The sequence below is a fragment of the Bombina bombina genome, chromosome 5, assembly GCF_027579735.1.
Source record: "Bombina bombina isolate aBomBom1 chromosome 5, aBomBom1.pri, whole genome shotgun sequence".
Lineage (NCBI taxonomy): Eukaryota > Metazoa > Chordata > Amphibia > Anura > Bombinatoridae > Bombina > Bombina bombina.
In genome coordinates, this window is record NC_069503.1 from 571,729,991 (window position 1) to 571,746,396 (window position 16,406).

At 36.3% G+C, this 16,406-nt stretch overlaps 1 protein-coding gene across 1 annotated transcript in view; it reads right to left on the reverse strand.

Annotated features, from left to right (window-relative positions):
* The window catches only part of LOC128660587 (inter-alpha-trypsin inhibitor heavy chain H3), a 180,008-nt gene extending 166,961 nt beyond the window's left edge, over window positions 1-13,047 (reverse strand). The window contains exon 1 of the mRNA XM_053714517.1: window positions 12,939-13,047. Within this exon, the coding sequence (XP_053570492.1) occupies window positions 12,939-13,031 (93 nt within the window). The 5' untranslated portion in view covers window positions 13,032-13,047. The remainder of the gene's footprint in view (window positions 1-12,938) is intronic.
* Window positions 13,048-16,406: the final 3,359 nt, after the last annotated feature.

A 16,406-nucleotide genomic window follows, 5' to 3' on the forward strand; every position in this document is an offset into this window, starting at 1 on the left:
TCAATGTAATCAACTGCTGAGTGTCTGTTTGGCTGTCTGTGTCTAAGTGTGTTTGTGTGTTTCTTTGCGTGTCTGCTAGAGTGTCTAAATGTGAATCCTTATGTGTGAGTGCGTTTCAGTGTGTGAGTGTGTCTGTGTGTTTCTGTGTTACTACCTTTACAACATTTCCAAGTTTGCCTACACTTAAGAATAAAGTGCATATACGTTTTAGTCACTTGGTCAAAAATTGCACATGTTAATGGGGGGGCCCTGATCAATGGTTAAGTTAGGGGCTCCAAAATGTCTAGTGGCTGCCCTGGGTTTAGGGTTACAGTTAGGGTTAGATTTAGGGTTACGGTTAGGTTTAGGTTAGGTTTAAAGGTTAATATAGTTTAATTTAGGTTGTTGCGATGTGGGGGGCTGTCGATTTAGGGGTTAAAAGGTTTATTTAATGGATTGATGTGGGAGTCCAGAGGTTTAGGGGTTAATAACTTTATTTTGTGGTGGCAATGTCGGGGAGCTTCAGAATAGGGGTTAATACATTTATTATAGTGTGGGTGATGTTGGAGTGCACAGGAATAGGCGCTAATAACTTTAGTATAGTGGCAGCGATATCGGGACTGGCAGATTAGGGGTTAATAGTTTTATTTAGTTGGCGGCAATATCGGGAGCGACAGATTAGGGGTTAATAACTTTATGTAGGTGTCGCCGATGTCAGGGGTGGCAGATTAGGGGTGTTTAAACATGGAGTTTATGTCAGGGTGTTAGGTTTAAACTTAACTTTTTTTCCCCCCATAGACATCAATAGGGCTGCGTTACAGAGCTTTTCATTCCACGATCGCGGGTGTTAGGTTTTTTCTGACACTTTCTCCCAATTGATGTCTATGGGGAAAGCGGGGAAAGCGTGCACGAGCACGTCAAAACAGCGCTTGTATTTTGTGTGGTATGGAGCTCAACACAACCATATCGCATGCATAAGCCGGCTGTGTGCAAAACTTGTAATGGCAGCGCTATAGAGGGTGAAATAATGCAACTTTTGTTGCGTTCATTAAAAAAACCCTAGTGTGCATAACTCATAATCTACCTGTTATTTTTATGTGTAATAAAGATACAGAATATTAATTGCAGGTAAATAAAACAACCTATGAATTACAAACATCAAAATCTTATTCAGTCAAAATGAGGGCCCAATGACTAAAGGATCTTTTATTTATTTTCTAAACGTGTCTTACTTCTAACATTTTGGCTACACTGTAACAAAGTGTTATTAATATAGAATATGTTGGTACAGTGCGGTCACAATATTAGAAGTAAAACATACACAGTACAGTGTAAACTTATAGCGGCTATAGAAATATAATATTAAAAAGCCGTCAATTCCAATAAACATGTTGTAGATAGTGCAAAGCTGAAAAAAATGCACTTTGGTAAAAGTAAAAAGACACAGCTACCATATTCTATGGTATATTAATATCCCATACATCTTCTATTTAAAAAAGAAAACAACACACCAAAAGTTAAAAACAGTTTATTTCAATAACAAAAAGACTTTAAATACATAATATCATGTGTTACAATATAATACATATACATAACAGTGAATACACACGTACAATCACCCAGCTCATATAGGTCAATTATTAAAGGGACAGTAAAGTCAAAATTAAACTTTCATGATTCACATAGAGTATCCCATTTTAAACAAGATGTACTTCTTTTATCAACATTGGTTTGTCCTCTCGGTAACCTTTGTTGAAGAGTACATCTAAGTAGGCTGATAGGAGCTTAGGAGAGTGCACATATCTTTAATATTCTATGGTAGCAGTGTTTTCCACTATGCATTTAATTGCTATAAACAATGTTGCAAACACTGCTGCCATAGGGCTAAATATATGTGCACGCTCCTATGATTACTCTTGAACAAAGATACCAAGAGAACTAAACAAAATTGATAATAAAAGTAAATTGGAAAGCTATTTAAACTGAGATGCTCTATCCAATCAATTGATGTTTAATTTGGACTTTACTGTCCCTTTAATGTTCTAATTTCATTACTGTACTGTAACAAAATAGGTTGAGTTTCAGTTGACAGATGTAATTGTATTGCCATTAAACTGTCTAAAGGTTTCACTTACATTACACCTTTAATGTATGTAGAGACGCTGCTTTTAAAATTCCCCCAGTGTAAGAGAAGCGCCGACTCCCACACAGAAGTGTAGTAAAACGCCTCTTGGGGAGACAGCCTTTAAAAACCAATTTTAGCCCTAATATAGTTTTAACAAGCAATCTTGATCCCTTTTAAAAATATCACAATTATCACAATGCTTTTATCAAAGTGCCTAAGTTCCCAAAGTATTGCTAAAATTGGTAACTGCAAACAGCATAAATAAATAAATAAATAAATAAATAAAATACATTGATTAACATATAAAACCAAAAATTAAAACTTTACAATTTAAACATTACTAACATTTTACATATGTTCAGGAGATAATTGTGCAAGCTATATTAAGCAGATAGTAAACAAAATGAAAGCTGCTAATTTAAAGGGATTTTATACCCAAATACTGAATCACTTGATAGTAATGGATCATATCTGTTTCTCTAAGTAAAAAGGGAAGTTTTCCTCAAAATGTTATCAGTATCCACATCCCATTGTAAAAAGACTTTAAGCATCCAATCAGTATGCATGTCCCAGAACTTGCAATGTAATGTGCATCTGGTATATGCAGACACAGTAAATGTATTTCCTTCCTGAGTTAATGGAAGTTCCATGAGATCATAATAAAGAAATCAACTTGTGGGACGCTGGAGTACAGCATTCAAGCAGTAGATTTCAACTATGAGGACATGAAAGACCAGATTATTTAAGAGCAGTTTGTACAGCTGTGTCCAGAAGAGAAACAGGAGTGGGTACTGGTCTGGGAACCCACAACAGCATTAAAAGTCAGTAAGACGGCAGATTTTATGCCAGAAGCAGCAGTGCCCCTTAGTGAGTGTGTGGAGGAGGAGGGTACAGGATTTTCCTTGAGGGTTCTCCCAGGGTGATTGTGATTGAGACTCCAGTAATCTCAAGAGTGAACTATAAGCAGACTGCACAAACAAGGGGACAGTGATTTAGACTTAAAGTAATGCTGCAGAATCTGTTGCTGCTCTACAAACACCTGATAATAATAATAAAAAGTAGGGTCAAAGGGGAGTGTACTGATGAGAAGATCTGGGGACCTCACACATCATCATAGTCTCATTCAGCACACTTACTGACAGTAGTGCAGAGTCAGGATTTTCAGAACACTCGGCAGTGGGGGATGCAGCTAGGCAACTCCTACCAAACTTAACAAGGAGCAGGTGGAATCTTGCAGGTGGAGAGACAAGATTCCTACGGCTAGATTTGGAGTTTTGTCGGTAACGACCCGAAAAACTAACGCCCGTGTTTTACTGGCCGCACCATAAAAATAACTCTGGTATCGAGAGTCCACATAAAGGCTGCGTTAGGCTCCAAAAAAGGAGCGTAGAGCATTTTTAACGCAGCTTCAACTCTCGATACCAGAGTTGCTTACGGACGCGGCCAGCCTCAAAAACGTGCTCGTGCACGATTCTCCCATAGGAAACAATGGGGCTGTTTGAGCTGAAAAAAACCTAACACCTGCAAAAAAGCCGCGTTCAGCTCCTTACGCAGCCCCATTGTTTGCTATGCGGTAACCCTTCCGACGTCTGCACTTAACACTCTAACATGTACCCCGAGTCTAAACACCCCTAACCTTACACTTATTAACCCCTAATCTGCCGCCCCCGCTATCGCTGACCCCTGCATATTATTATTAACCCCTAATCTGCCGCTCCGTAAACCGCCTCTACTTACATTATCCCTATGTACCCCTAATCTGCTGCCCTAACATCGCCGACCCCTATATTATATTTATTAACCCCTAATCTGCCCCCCACAACGTCGCCTCCACCTGCCTACACTTATTAACCTCTAATCTGCCGTCCGCACGCCGCCGCCAGCTACATTATCCCTATGTACCCCTAATCTGCTGCCCCTAACACCGCCGACCCCTGTATTATATTTATTAACCCCTAATCTGCCCCCCACAACGTCTCCGCCAGCTACCTACACTTATTAACCCCTAATCTGCCGACCGGACCGCACCGCTATCATTATAAAGTTATTAACCCCTAATCCGCCTCACTAACCCTATCATAAATAGTATTAATCCCTAATCTGCCCTCCCTAACATCGCCGACACCTAACTTCAATTATTAACCCCTAATCTGCCGACCGAATCTCGCCGCTATTCTAATAAATGTATTAACCCCTAAAGCTAAGTCTAACCCTAATGCTAACAACCCCCTAAGTTAAATATAATTTAAATCTAACGAAATTAATTAACTCTTATTAAATAAATTATTCCTATTTAAAGCTAAATACTTACCTGTAAAATAAATCCTAATATAGCTACAATATAAATTATATTTATATTATAGATATTTTAGGATTTATATTTATTTTACAGGTAACTTTGTATTTATTTTAACCAGGTACAATAGCTATTAAATAGTTAAGAACTATTTAATAGCTAAAATAGTTAAAATAATTACAAATTTACCTGTAAAAGAAATCCTAACCTAAGTTACAAATAAACCTAACACTAGACTATCAATAAATTAATTAAATAAACTACCTACAATTACCTACAATTAACCTAACACTACACTATCAATAAATTAATTAAATACAATTGCTACAAAGAAATACAATTAAATAAACTAGCTAAAGTACAAAAAATAAAAAAGAACTAAGTTACAAAAAATAAAAAAATATCTACAAACATAAGAAAAATATTACAACAATTTTAAACTAATTATACCTACTCTAAGCCCCCTAATAAAACAACAAAGACCCCCAAAATAAAAAATGCCCTACCCTATTCTAAATTACTAAAGTTAAAAGCTCTTTTACCTTACCAGCCCTGAACAGGGCCCTTTGCGGGGCATGCCCCAAGAAGTTCAGCTCTTTTGCCTGTAAAAAAAAACATACAATACCCCCCCCCAACATTACAACCCACCACCCACATACCCCTAATCTAACCCAAACCCCCCTTAAATAAACCTAACACTAAGCCCCTGAAGACATCCTACCTTGTCTTCACCTCACCAGGTATCACCGATCCGTCCTGGCTCCAAAATCTTCATCCAACCCAAGCGGGGGTTGGCGATCCATCATCCGGTGCCTGAAGAGGTCCAGAAGAGGCTCCAAAGTCTTCATCCTATCCGGGAAGAAGAGGCGATCCGGACCGGCAACCATCTTGATCCAAGCGGCATCTTCTATCTTCATCCGATGACGACCGGCTCCATCCTGAAGACCTCCACCGCGGACCCATCTTCTTCCGGCGACGCCCAACTGCAGAATGACGGTTCCTTTAAGGGACATCATCCAAGATGGCGTCCCTCGAATTCTGATTGGCTGATAGGATTCTATCAGCCAATCGGAATTAAGGTAGGAATATTCTGATTGGCTGATGGAATCAGCCAATCAGAATCAAGTTCAATCCGATTGGCTGATCCAATCAGCCAATCAGATTGAGCTCGCATTCTATTGGCTGATCGGAACAGCCAATAGAATGCGAGCTCAATCTGATTGGCTGATTGGATCAGCCAATCGGATTGAACTTGATTCTGATTGGCTGATTCCATCAGCCAATCAGAATATTCCTACCTTAATTCCGATTGGCTGATAGAATCCTATCAGCCAATCGGAATTCGAGGGACGCCATCTTGGATGACGTCCCTTAAAGGAACCGTCATTCTGCAGTTGGACGTCGCCGGAAGAAGATGGGTCCGCGGTGGAGGTCTTCAGGATGGAGCCGGTCGTCATCGGATGAAGATAGAAGATGCCGCTTGGATCAAGATGGTTGCCGGTCCGGATCGCCTCTTCTTCCCGGATAGGATGAAGACTTTGGAGCCTCTTCTGGACCTCTTCAGGCACCGGATGATGGATCGCCAACCCTCGCTTGGGTTGGATGAAGATTTTGGAGCCAGGACGGATCGGTGATACCTGGTGAGGTGAAGACAAGGTAGGATGATCTTCAGGGGCTTAGTGTTAGGTTTATTTAAGGGGGGTTTGGGTTAGATTAGGGGTATGTGGGTGGTGGGTTGTAATGTTGGGGGGGGGTATTGTATGTTTTTTTTTTACAGGCAAAAGAGCTGAACTTCTTGGGGCATGCCCCGCAAAGGGCTCTGTTCAGGGCTGGTAAGGTAAAAGAGCTTTTAACTTTAGTAATTTAGAATAGGGTAGGGCATTTTTTATTTTGGGGGGCTTTGTTGTTTTATTAGGGGGCTTAGAGTAGGTGTAATTAGTTTACAATTGTTGTAATATTTTTCTTATGTTTGTAGATATTTTTTTATTTTTTGTAACAGTTCTTTTTTATTTTTTGTACTTTAGCTAGTTTATTTAATTGTATTTCTTTGTAGCAATTGTATTTAATTAATTTATTGATAGTGTAGTGTTAGGTTAATTGTAGGTAATTGTAGGTAGTTTATTTAATTAATTTATTGATAGTCTAGTGTTAGGTTTATTTGTAACTTAGGTTAGGATTTCTTTTACAGGTAAATTTGTAATTATTTTAACTATTTTAGCTATTAAATAGTTCTTAACTATTTAATAGCTATTGTACCTGGTTAAAATAAATACAAAGTTACCTGTAAAATAAATATAAATCCTAAAATAGCTATAATATAAATATAATTTATATTGTAGCTATATTAGGATTTATTTTACAGGTAAGTATTTAGCTTTAAATAGGAATAATTTATTTAATAAGAGTTAATTTATTTAGTTAGATTTAAATTATATTTAACTTAGGGGGGTGTTAGTGTTAGGGTTAGACTTAGCTTTAGGGGTTAATACATTTATTAGAATAGCGGTGAGCTCCGGTCGGCAGATTAGGGGTTAGTAATTGAAGTTAGGTGTCGGCGATGTTAGGGAGGGCAGATTAGGGGTTAATACTATTTATTATAGGGTTAGTGAGGCGGATTAGGGGTTAATAACTTTATTATAGTAGCGCTCAGGTCCGCTCGGCAGATAAGGGGTTAATAAGTGTAGGTAGCTGGCGGAGACGTTGTGGGGGGCAGATTAGGGGTTAATAAATATAATACAGGGGTCGGCGGTGTTAGGGGCAGCAGATTAGGGGTACATAGGGATAATGTAGCTGGCGGCGGCGTGCGGACGGCAGATTAGAGGTTAATAAGTGTAGGTAGCTGGCGGCGACGTTGTGGGGGGCAGATTAGGGGTTAATAAATATAATACAGGGGTCGGCGGTGTTAGGGGCAGCAGATTAGGGGTACATAAGGATAACGTAGGTGGCGGTCGGCAGATTAGGGGTTAAAAAAATGTAATCGAGTGGCGGCGATGTGGGGGGACCTCGGTTTAGGGGTACATAGGTAGTTTATGGGTGTTAGTGTACTTTAGAGTACAGTAGTTAAGAGCTTTATGAACCGGCGTTAGCCCAGAAAGCTCTTAACTACTGACTTTTTTCCTGCGGCTGGAGTTTTGTCGTTAGATGTCTAACGCTCACTTCAGAAACGACTCTAAATACCGGAGCTAGGAAGATCCCATTGAAAAGATAGGATACGCAATTGACGTAAGGGGATCTGCGGTATGGAAAAGTCGAGGTTGAAAGTGAGCGTTAGACCCTATTTTGAGTGACTCTAAATACCGGCGGTAGCCTAAAACCAGCGTTAGGAGCCTCTAACGCTGGTTTTCACGGCTACCGCCAAACTCCAAATCTAGGTCCTAGTTAGCTAATTGACAGCAACACACAAAATGTTTAAAGGTTGTGAAAGAAAATGGTTCATCCCAGAAACACATGCAAAAGAGTATGGTGTACATTCTGGGGACAAGATGCAAGCATTACCCTAAAGACTGCTAAATTCATGCATGATTGTACTTCTCTAAAGGGAGTGTATGAGGTGGGGCAGAGGGTTTCGGTATTAACACCCATGAGACAAAACAACCTACTGGCTGCATGGGAGGGTCTTCAAACAACTGGGTCATGTGAATTTACCATACAAAAGGTTCAGTGAACATGTAATGTAGATAGGTTATCACGCCAAGGGGAGAGATCTTACTGATTTGAACATGGAGTGGCATATTCAAAATAGGGGAGGTGTCATGTAACCAGCATTGTTCAGCATAGTAGAGTTTTTTTTTTTTTTTTTTTGTAACCTTAACTTAGGAATTCTTTAGAAACCTTCGGATGGCTCTTTTGTGAAGCTTGGAGTACTCACTAAACCCAAGGTATTTCCATAGCATGATACCAGCCTTTAAAAGCAATAAAACTTGACATAGTTAATTAACAAAAAGTGTGTTACTAATACAAAGATATGAAGTCATTAACAGGATAACTAGACTTGTAAAAAAATATACTTTTTTAAATAATAATGCTTTGGAACAATAAAGAATGTACAATTTGTTACAACCATTTCTCCTGATCAGACTGTACATGTGAGTCTGTGACTGAGATGCAAGGATGAAAGGGTTAATAAAACACATTCTAAACTATTATAGCTCCAGAAAGTACAGACATCCCTCTTATCACCATCAACTGTCTGCATCTTAATCTTTAAATGGTGCCACTACCTTATGATAGATAGACAGACAGACAGATGGTTATGATAATTTCGAGCTATATTTTCAACAAGCAGCTGACAACTCACATCAGATTTGCTATCAGAAGTAAATTGAAAAGTTGTTTAAAATGTCATGCTCTATCTGAATCATGAAAGTTTAATTTTCACTCTACTGTCCTTTTAACTATGTATTTAGTGTAAATATGTTCTATATATTTATAAATATATATTCCAACATATATCTATATCTATCTATCTATCTATCTATCAATCTATCTATAATCATCTGTATATATATATATTTATATATATATATATATATATATATATATAGCACACTCCTAAAAGTGAATCAACCCTCCTGGGTCATCAGCCTGGGTGCAGAAATGAAATGAATATAGTAGCAAACAAATGCACTCTCATGTCTTCTTTGTAGTGAGTCAACAACCAAAATTTATTGACGTCAATAAATTTTGGTTGTTGACTCACTACAAAGAAGACATAAGAGTGCATTTGTTTGCTACTATATATATATATATATATATATATATATATATATATATATATATATATATAGTGTACCAAAAAATGACAAATATATGTAAAAATATACTATAGTAACAAGATAGTAGGTAAAATAGTACTAATGGTAAGTACCTATAGGTGCCAAATATTTTTCTAATCAACAAGCACCTATTATGGGGGCAATATAGAACTAAGGAGACTGATAGAAAACTGAGTTACAAAGTCTGTTACAAAAAAAGAGTGCTTTACCCCTCACAATTTCAGAATGGAATTTCAGGAAAACGGTAGAAAATAATTAATGAAAGTATATTGCAGTATCTTTTATATATATATATATATATATATATATACATTTATGTTACCATATCAAAGTGTTTACTGTCCTTTTAAGCCACCCTTCTGGAAAATCTGAATTTTGTATAATTTTACAATGCATCTAATAGTTGTATAGTTAGATATTTTATTCATAATCATTTTTCGTATAAATTGCAAGATGGTGTAAAGTGGCAGATTGGTTTTCATATAGTTGTATTTTCTATATTACAGTATTACTACAAGCTAAAATTATTTTTGAAATGGCTCAATACTAAAGAGGTTCATTAGAATAAAACACATTTACTAATCCCATCTTTCTTTCCATCATTCAATATTTGGACTTCAACCTACTCTAACCTCCCCCCCCCCCCAAAAAAAAATGACACTAGTTAAGTGTTTTATATTGTATCTGTAGACCATATTCTTGATATATTCTCTACAGATCCCATTGCACGTCATTATAAAAATAAAGGAGAATAGCACATCTCTGATTTAAGAGTTAAATAAAATAATAAAAGCAAATATGCATTTAAATAACATCTACTAGATTCTTATAAAATATAGTCACATCAAAAGGCTTGTTACTGTCCCCAAATTTTCATTAATGTTACTGGTTATCCCCCTCTGTCTACCACGGTTAGTCTGATCCTCAACACAGAGACCCAAACTTACCAGTAGTTAGGAGATCAGCTCCATGTCATCCAATGTAAGGTGGTCCGTTATATAAAGTCTTTTATGCATTTTCTTAACTTCAAGTAAAGTTTTTCAAGAGAACTTGCTTAATAAGCAATTCCTCTTGAAACTTTCACCAGCACACTGGAAAACATAGAGCTAACTACTAGAAAGTTTGGGTCTCTGTGTGTAGGATCAGACTAACCATGGTAGACAGAGGAAGATAACCACAGATACCAATGAACATAAAAGGATAGTAACAAGGCTATTGATGTTGCTATATTTCATAATAATCCTCTAAGGGAATTTTATTGTATATTTCCTTTTAATGTTTTATTAAAGAGACGTGAAACCAATTTTTTTTCTTTCATGCTTGAGAAAGAGAATGCACTTTGAAACGACTTTCCAATTTGCCTTATTATCTAATTTGCTTCATTTTCTTGCTATCCTTTGTTGATGAAACATAAAAACACATGGGTAAGCCAATAACATAAGGCATATATGTGCAAATACCAATAAGCATCTCCTTAGGCTACCTAGGTATGCTTTTCAACAATGAATACAAAGAGAACAAAACAAATTAAATAATATAAGTAAATTGGAAAGTTGTTTAAAATTACATGCTCTCTCTGAATTATGCATATAAAATATGGGCCGCTAAAAATACATTTGACCATGGAAAAAAAAGGGTATACATGGCAGAATCGTGTAAAATTCAATCATATTCCAGTATTTTTAAAGGACCATTTTTATTTATTAAACCCCACAGCCTACAGGATTTGTTAAACTCTCACACTGATCTTTTTTGAACATTTTAAGAGTTTTGGAATGGAATACTATTTTTGGGTAAAACACAGTTAAGAGAGTTGTCAGTGCCATAACTGGCTGTACTTATTATAGAATGGTCTAGATTAATTTAAGTTTTATTCATATTTATTTTAAAGCCCTTTACTATTGCCTGTAGGTCTTTGTATTAATCAGCGAGTTGCATGTTCACGCCCAGTTACATCTCATCCAGTAAATGAGAATTGCTAAAAACATGAGAACACAAAGTTCATGACTATAAGATGTCAAAAACGTGTTTTTCAAATGTGTTCTTACAATACCTATATTTAGTTAACATGTAACTTAACATTACACAAATGCAGATATTAAATGGTCATTAAACACTTTGAGATGTTAATATAAAATGATAAACTGTATAAATAAAACAAAACGCTGCAATATACTTTTATTATTTATTTTGTCCACTTTTCCTGTAATTCCATTCTGAAATTGGGAGCTTTTCGGTGTCTGTTAGAAATGTGCAGAACACTGTTATATTTCACTCAGCCATTGGCTGCACACTCTAGTGACCTATTGATAACTGTCCCTAATTGGCCACAGCAGAGAAAGTAACCTAAGTTACAACATGGCAGCTCCCATTGTTTGAAAGACACTAAAACTTTACACTTATTTTGTCAATATTTAAACAGCTAATTAAACTTATTTTTTTATTTATTTAGTGTTTAATGTCCCTTTAAGTTACAGTACTTTAGTTTTAAAAAAGCGATTAGACTCTTTAATCATGTTATTATGAACAGGGTCTAATTTTTTGGATTTATGGGGTGTTTGTTGGTGTTCAGGATCCCTTGTATAGGCTTATGAAAACTAGAATGAAAGATTTGTGTTTTTAAAAGATGCCATTTTGAAAATACAGTATCTTATGTTGGGATCTTTTGACAATAACTGAAATATTTTAAGGTTTTGAAATTCATGGTATTCCGTTAAAAAACACCAAACCACATAGTAGTGTAGACTGTTTTAAAGAGGTTGTTGAGATTATCATTTTTTAAATGTTTCTACAGCCCAGTAAATCCCTTTCTGTACATTGAGAAGTTAACATTTGGAAAGATTGAAGAAGATACATAGTTTCAATGGGTAAATCTTGTCATTGTGCACAATGTACAATGTGAGATCTGTCTTAATTCTGTTATTGTGTAATCATAGACGTTGCAATTTGCAAACACTTTCTTCTGTGAGAAATCAAATTCCTGTAAAATTCTTTATTTTTAGCCAAAAAAGAAAATGCTTTCTGCTCAATAAATCAAGATTTGCTTAATCTATAACACTGGTTTTCAAACCTGTCCTCAGACCTCCCTAACAGGCCACATTTTTAGGATATCTTAACTAGTGCACAGGGGAAATAATTAGCTGATTAGTGAACATGGTTATTTGACCTGCTCTTATCCAAGGTAGAACAGAAAACCTGGACTGTTGGGGAGGACTGAAGTTTGAAAACCAGTGATCTATAATAAGTAGTTTTACACTATTCTCAATATTACCTATTAAACACACGTGCTCCCTATACCCACAAAGCCCCAGTTGATATGGCTTACCTAAAAGTGACTTGTGGGTTTAAAAACCATAATGACTTTGTTATATGAGTTATAATCATTACGCACTAAACAATAATAAAAGCAACATAAAAATAATAGTATATCCCTGTTCTTTTAATTTTAAAATAATCATCCATTAATCAACATACATGTGTTTCTGCTGTTAATTTAAAATAAGCATGTACACCTGACATGTAATTGTCTTTTATCTGGTGGCTTGTATTTTAAAGCTAAAGATATATTTTAATTTAATGGGTAAACAACAGGTTAACAAATACAGTAATGTTTTCTATATGTTTTCTGATTATTTTTTTTTTTAAATCAGTTTACATTTGTCATCACTCATACAGCATGCTGACTATATTTACATAAATTTATTTTTGCCAAAAATATTAACAAAACTGTGATCATGTGATAAAAAAAGATGTTTTAACCAACCTGGATGTTTCTTATGGCTTCTATCAAGAAGTCAGCAGTCACAAATGTTGAAAGACATAAAAGTAAAGCAAAAATCTGCAACAGACGACCCATTTTGGAAACAACTGATTTGTAACAAGCACAGAGAATGTTTTATATTAGTGACCTAAACACAATACGTTAATGAGTAATATAACATCAAACATTGCTTCATATCCATGTCTGATAAACTATCATTCATGGTCATGTTTGCTGTATCTTCTGGTTTCAGGCCAGAAAGAAGCATGTTATTGTTTACTAATTCTTGAAGAGAAACACTGATTAGCCGGTATATGTAGAGAGACAAATATGTGCTAGAGGGGATTTCTTTATTGACTAAGCAGCTGCCCTAGATTTGCAAATCCATTTTTCTAATATCATATCCTTTATTGAGCACAACATACTTTATTAAAAAACATTTATTTCATGTAATTGGCCAGAGTCCATGAGCTAGTGACGTATGGGATATACAATCCTACCAGGAGGGGCAAAGTTTCCCAAACCTCAAAATGCTTATACTGTAAATAAACCCCTCACCACACCCACAATTCAGTTTTACAAACTTTGCCTCCTATGGAGGTGGTGAAGTAAGTTTTTGCTTTGATTTTCTAAGTTGATATGCGCTTCTCATTTTGAAGCCCGATTCCTCTCAGAGAACAGTGAATGTCAGATGGATGTGAAGGGAGTATCACCTATTGAATGCAGTGGTTTTCCTCGTGGGAAATCTATTTCATAGGATCTCTGTTATCGGTCGTAGAGATTCATCTCCTACCTCCCTTTTTCAGATTGACGATACACTCTCATATTCCATTGCCTCTACTGATAACTGTCTCAGTACTGGTTTGGCTATTTGTTATATGTGGATGGGTGTCTTTCGGTAAGTATGTTTTCATTACTTAAGACAGTTATGCTTTGGCACTTTATGTATTAACATTAAGTTCTAAATATATGTATTGTACTTATATTTACCATGAGTCAGGTTATGTATATTTCCTTTTGCAGACTATTCAGTTTCATATTTGAGAAAAATATTTTTCTTACCTGGGGTATAGTCCTTTTTTCAAATTGACTACTTTTTTCATTACATTTTCGCGGGCAAAATTAGGCTTGCGAGGTGCCAAATGCTGATTTTTTATTGCGTCATTCTTGGTGCGAGAATTTTTTGTGTGCGAAGGTACATCCGGTGACGCAAGTTCGTAATTTTTGGCGTCTTAGTTGATGCCGAGTTCCTTGCACAAGGTTGCATCTGCAAGGATGCGAGTGTGTCACTTCCAGATGTTGTTAGCGCCAAAAAAAATCATTTTGCGTTGTGCGTCATACTTGGTGCCAAATAATTTCATTATTTAAAACCCCATTCCTATGTGCCTCTTGCCTTCTTCTATGTCAGAGGGATATGCTGTTTGCATTTTTTTCCCATTCCTGAAACTGCCATATAAGGAAACTGATAATGTTGCTTTATATGTTGTTTTTTTCTCTTACATTTGCAAGATGTCTCAATCTGATCCTGTCTCAGAAACCACTGTTGGAACCCTGCTGCATGATAACAGTTCTACTAAAGCTAAGTGTATCTGTTGTAAATTTGTGGAGATTATATCTCCACATGTGATATGTAATTGTTGTCATGATAAGCTTTTACATGTAGAGAATGTATCCATTAGTGATAGTACAATGCCTGTTGTTCCTTCAACATCTAATGTACATGACATTCCTGTGACTATAAAAGATTTTGTTGCTGATGCGATTCAGAAGGCTTTGTCTGCTATCCCGTCTTCTAATAAACGTAAAAGGTCTTTTAAAACTTCTCATAAAGTTGATGAAATTTCAAATGACCAACAACATACTGAATTATCCTCCTCTGATGAGGATCTATCTGATTCAGAAGATCCTACCTCAGATACTGACACTGACAAATCTACTTATTTATTTAAAATGGGTATATTCATTCCTTGTTAAAAGAGGTGTTAATCACGTTGGATATTGAGGAAACTAGTCCTCTTGATATTAAAACTAGTAAACATTTAAACTCTGTTTATAAACCTCCTGTGGTTACTCCAGAGGTTTTTCCAGTTCCTGATGCTATTTCTGATATGATTTCTAAGGAATGGACTAGGCCTGGTACTTCTTTTATCCTTTCTTCAAGGTTTAAAAAAATTGTATCCTTTGCCAGCAGTTATTTTGGAGTTTTGTGAAAAGATCCCCAGAGTTAATGGGGCTATTTCTACTCTTGCCAAACGTACTACTATTCCTATGGAAGATAGTACTTCCTTTAAGGACCCTTTAGATAGGAAACTTGAATATTATCTAAGGACAGCTTATTTCTATTCTGGCTATCTTCTCAGGCTTGCCATTTCTATGGCTGATGTTGCAGCTGCATCAACTTTTTGGTTGGAAAGTTTAGCGCAACAGGAAACAGATCCTGATTTGTCTAGCATTGTTCGCTTCCTTCAACATGCTAATCATTTTATCTGTGATGCCATTTTTGATATCATCAAAATTGATGTTAAATCTATGTCTTTAGCTATTTTAGCTAGAAGAGCTTTGTGGCTCAAATGTTGGAATGCTGATATAGTATCTAAATCTAGATTACTATCTCTTTCTTTCCAAGGTAATAATTTATTTGGTTCTCAGTTGGATTCAATTATTTCAATTGTCACTGGGGGAAGGGAGTTTTTTTGCCTCAGGATAAAAGACCTAAGGGTAGATCTAAAGCTTCTAACCATTTTCATTCCTTTCAACAAAATAAGGAACAGAAACCTAATCCTTCCCCCAAAGAATCTGGTTCCAATTGGAAACCTTCTTCAAGTTGGAATAAATCCAAGCCATTTAAGAAACCAAAGCCAGCCCCCAAGTCTGCATGAAGGTGTGGCCCTCATTACAGCTCAGCTGGTAGGGGGCAGATTAAGATTTTTCCAAATTATTTGGACATTTTCTGTCCAAAATCAATGAATTCAGAGTATTGTCTCTCAAGGGTACCGAATAGGATTCAGAGTATAACCTCCTGTGAGAAGATTTTTTCTCTCATGCATCCCAGCAAATCCAGTAAAGGCTTAGGCTTTTCTGAAGTGTGTTTCAGACCTGGAGCTTTCAGGGGTAATCATGCCAGTTCCGTTTCAGGAACAGGGTCTGGGATTTTATTCAAATCTATTCATTGTCCCAAAGAAAGAAAATGAATTCAGGCCAGTTCAGGATCTGAAAATTTTGAATCGTTTTGTAAGAGTGCCAACATTCAAAATGGTGACTATAAGGACTATTCTGCCTTTTGTTCAGCAAGGTCATTATATGTCCCACGATAGACTTACAGGATGCATATCTTCATATTCCGATTCATCCAGACCACTATCAGTTTCTGAGATTCTCTTTTCTAGAAAAGCATTACCAATTTGTCGCTCTTCCATTTGGCCTAGCGACAGCTCCAAGAATCTTTTCAAAGGTTCTCGGTGCCCAACTCTC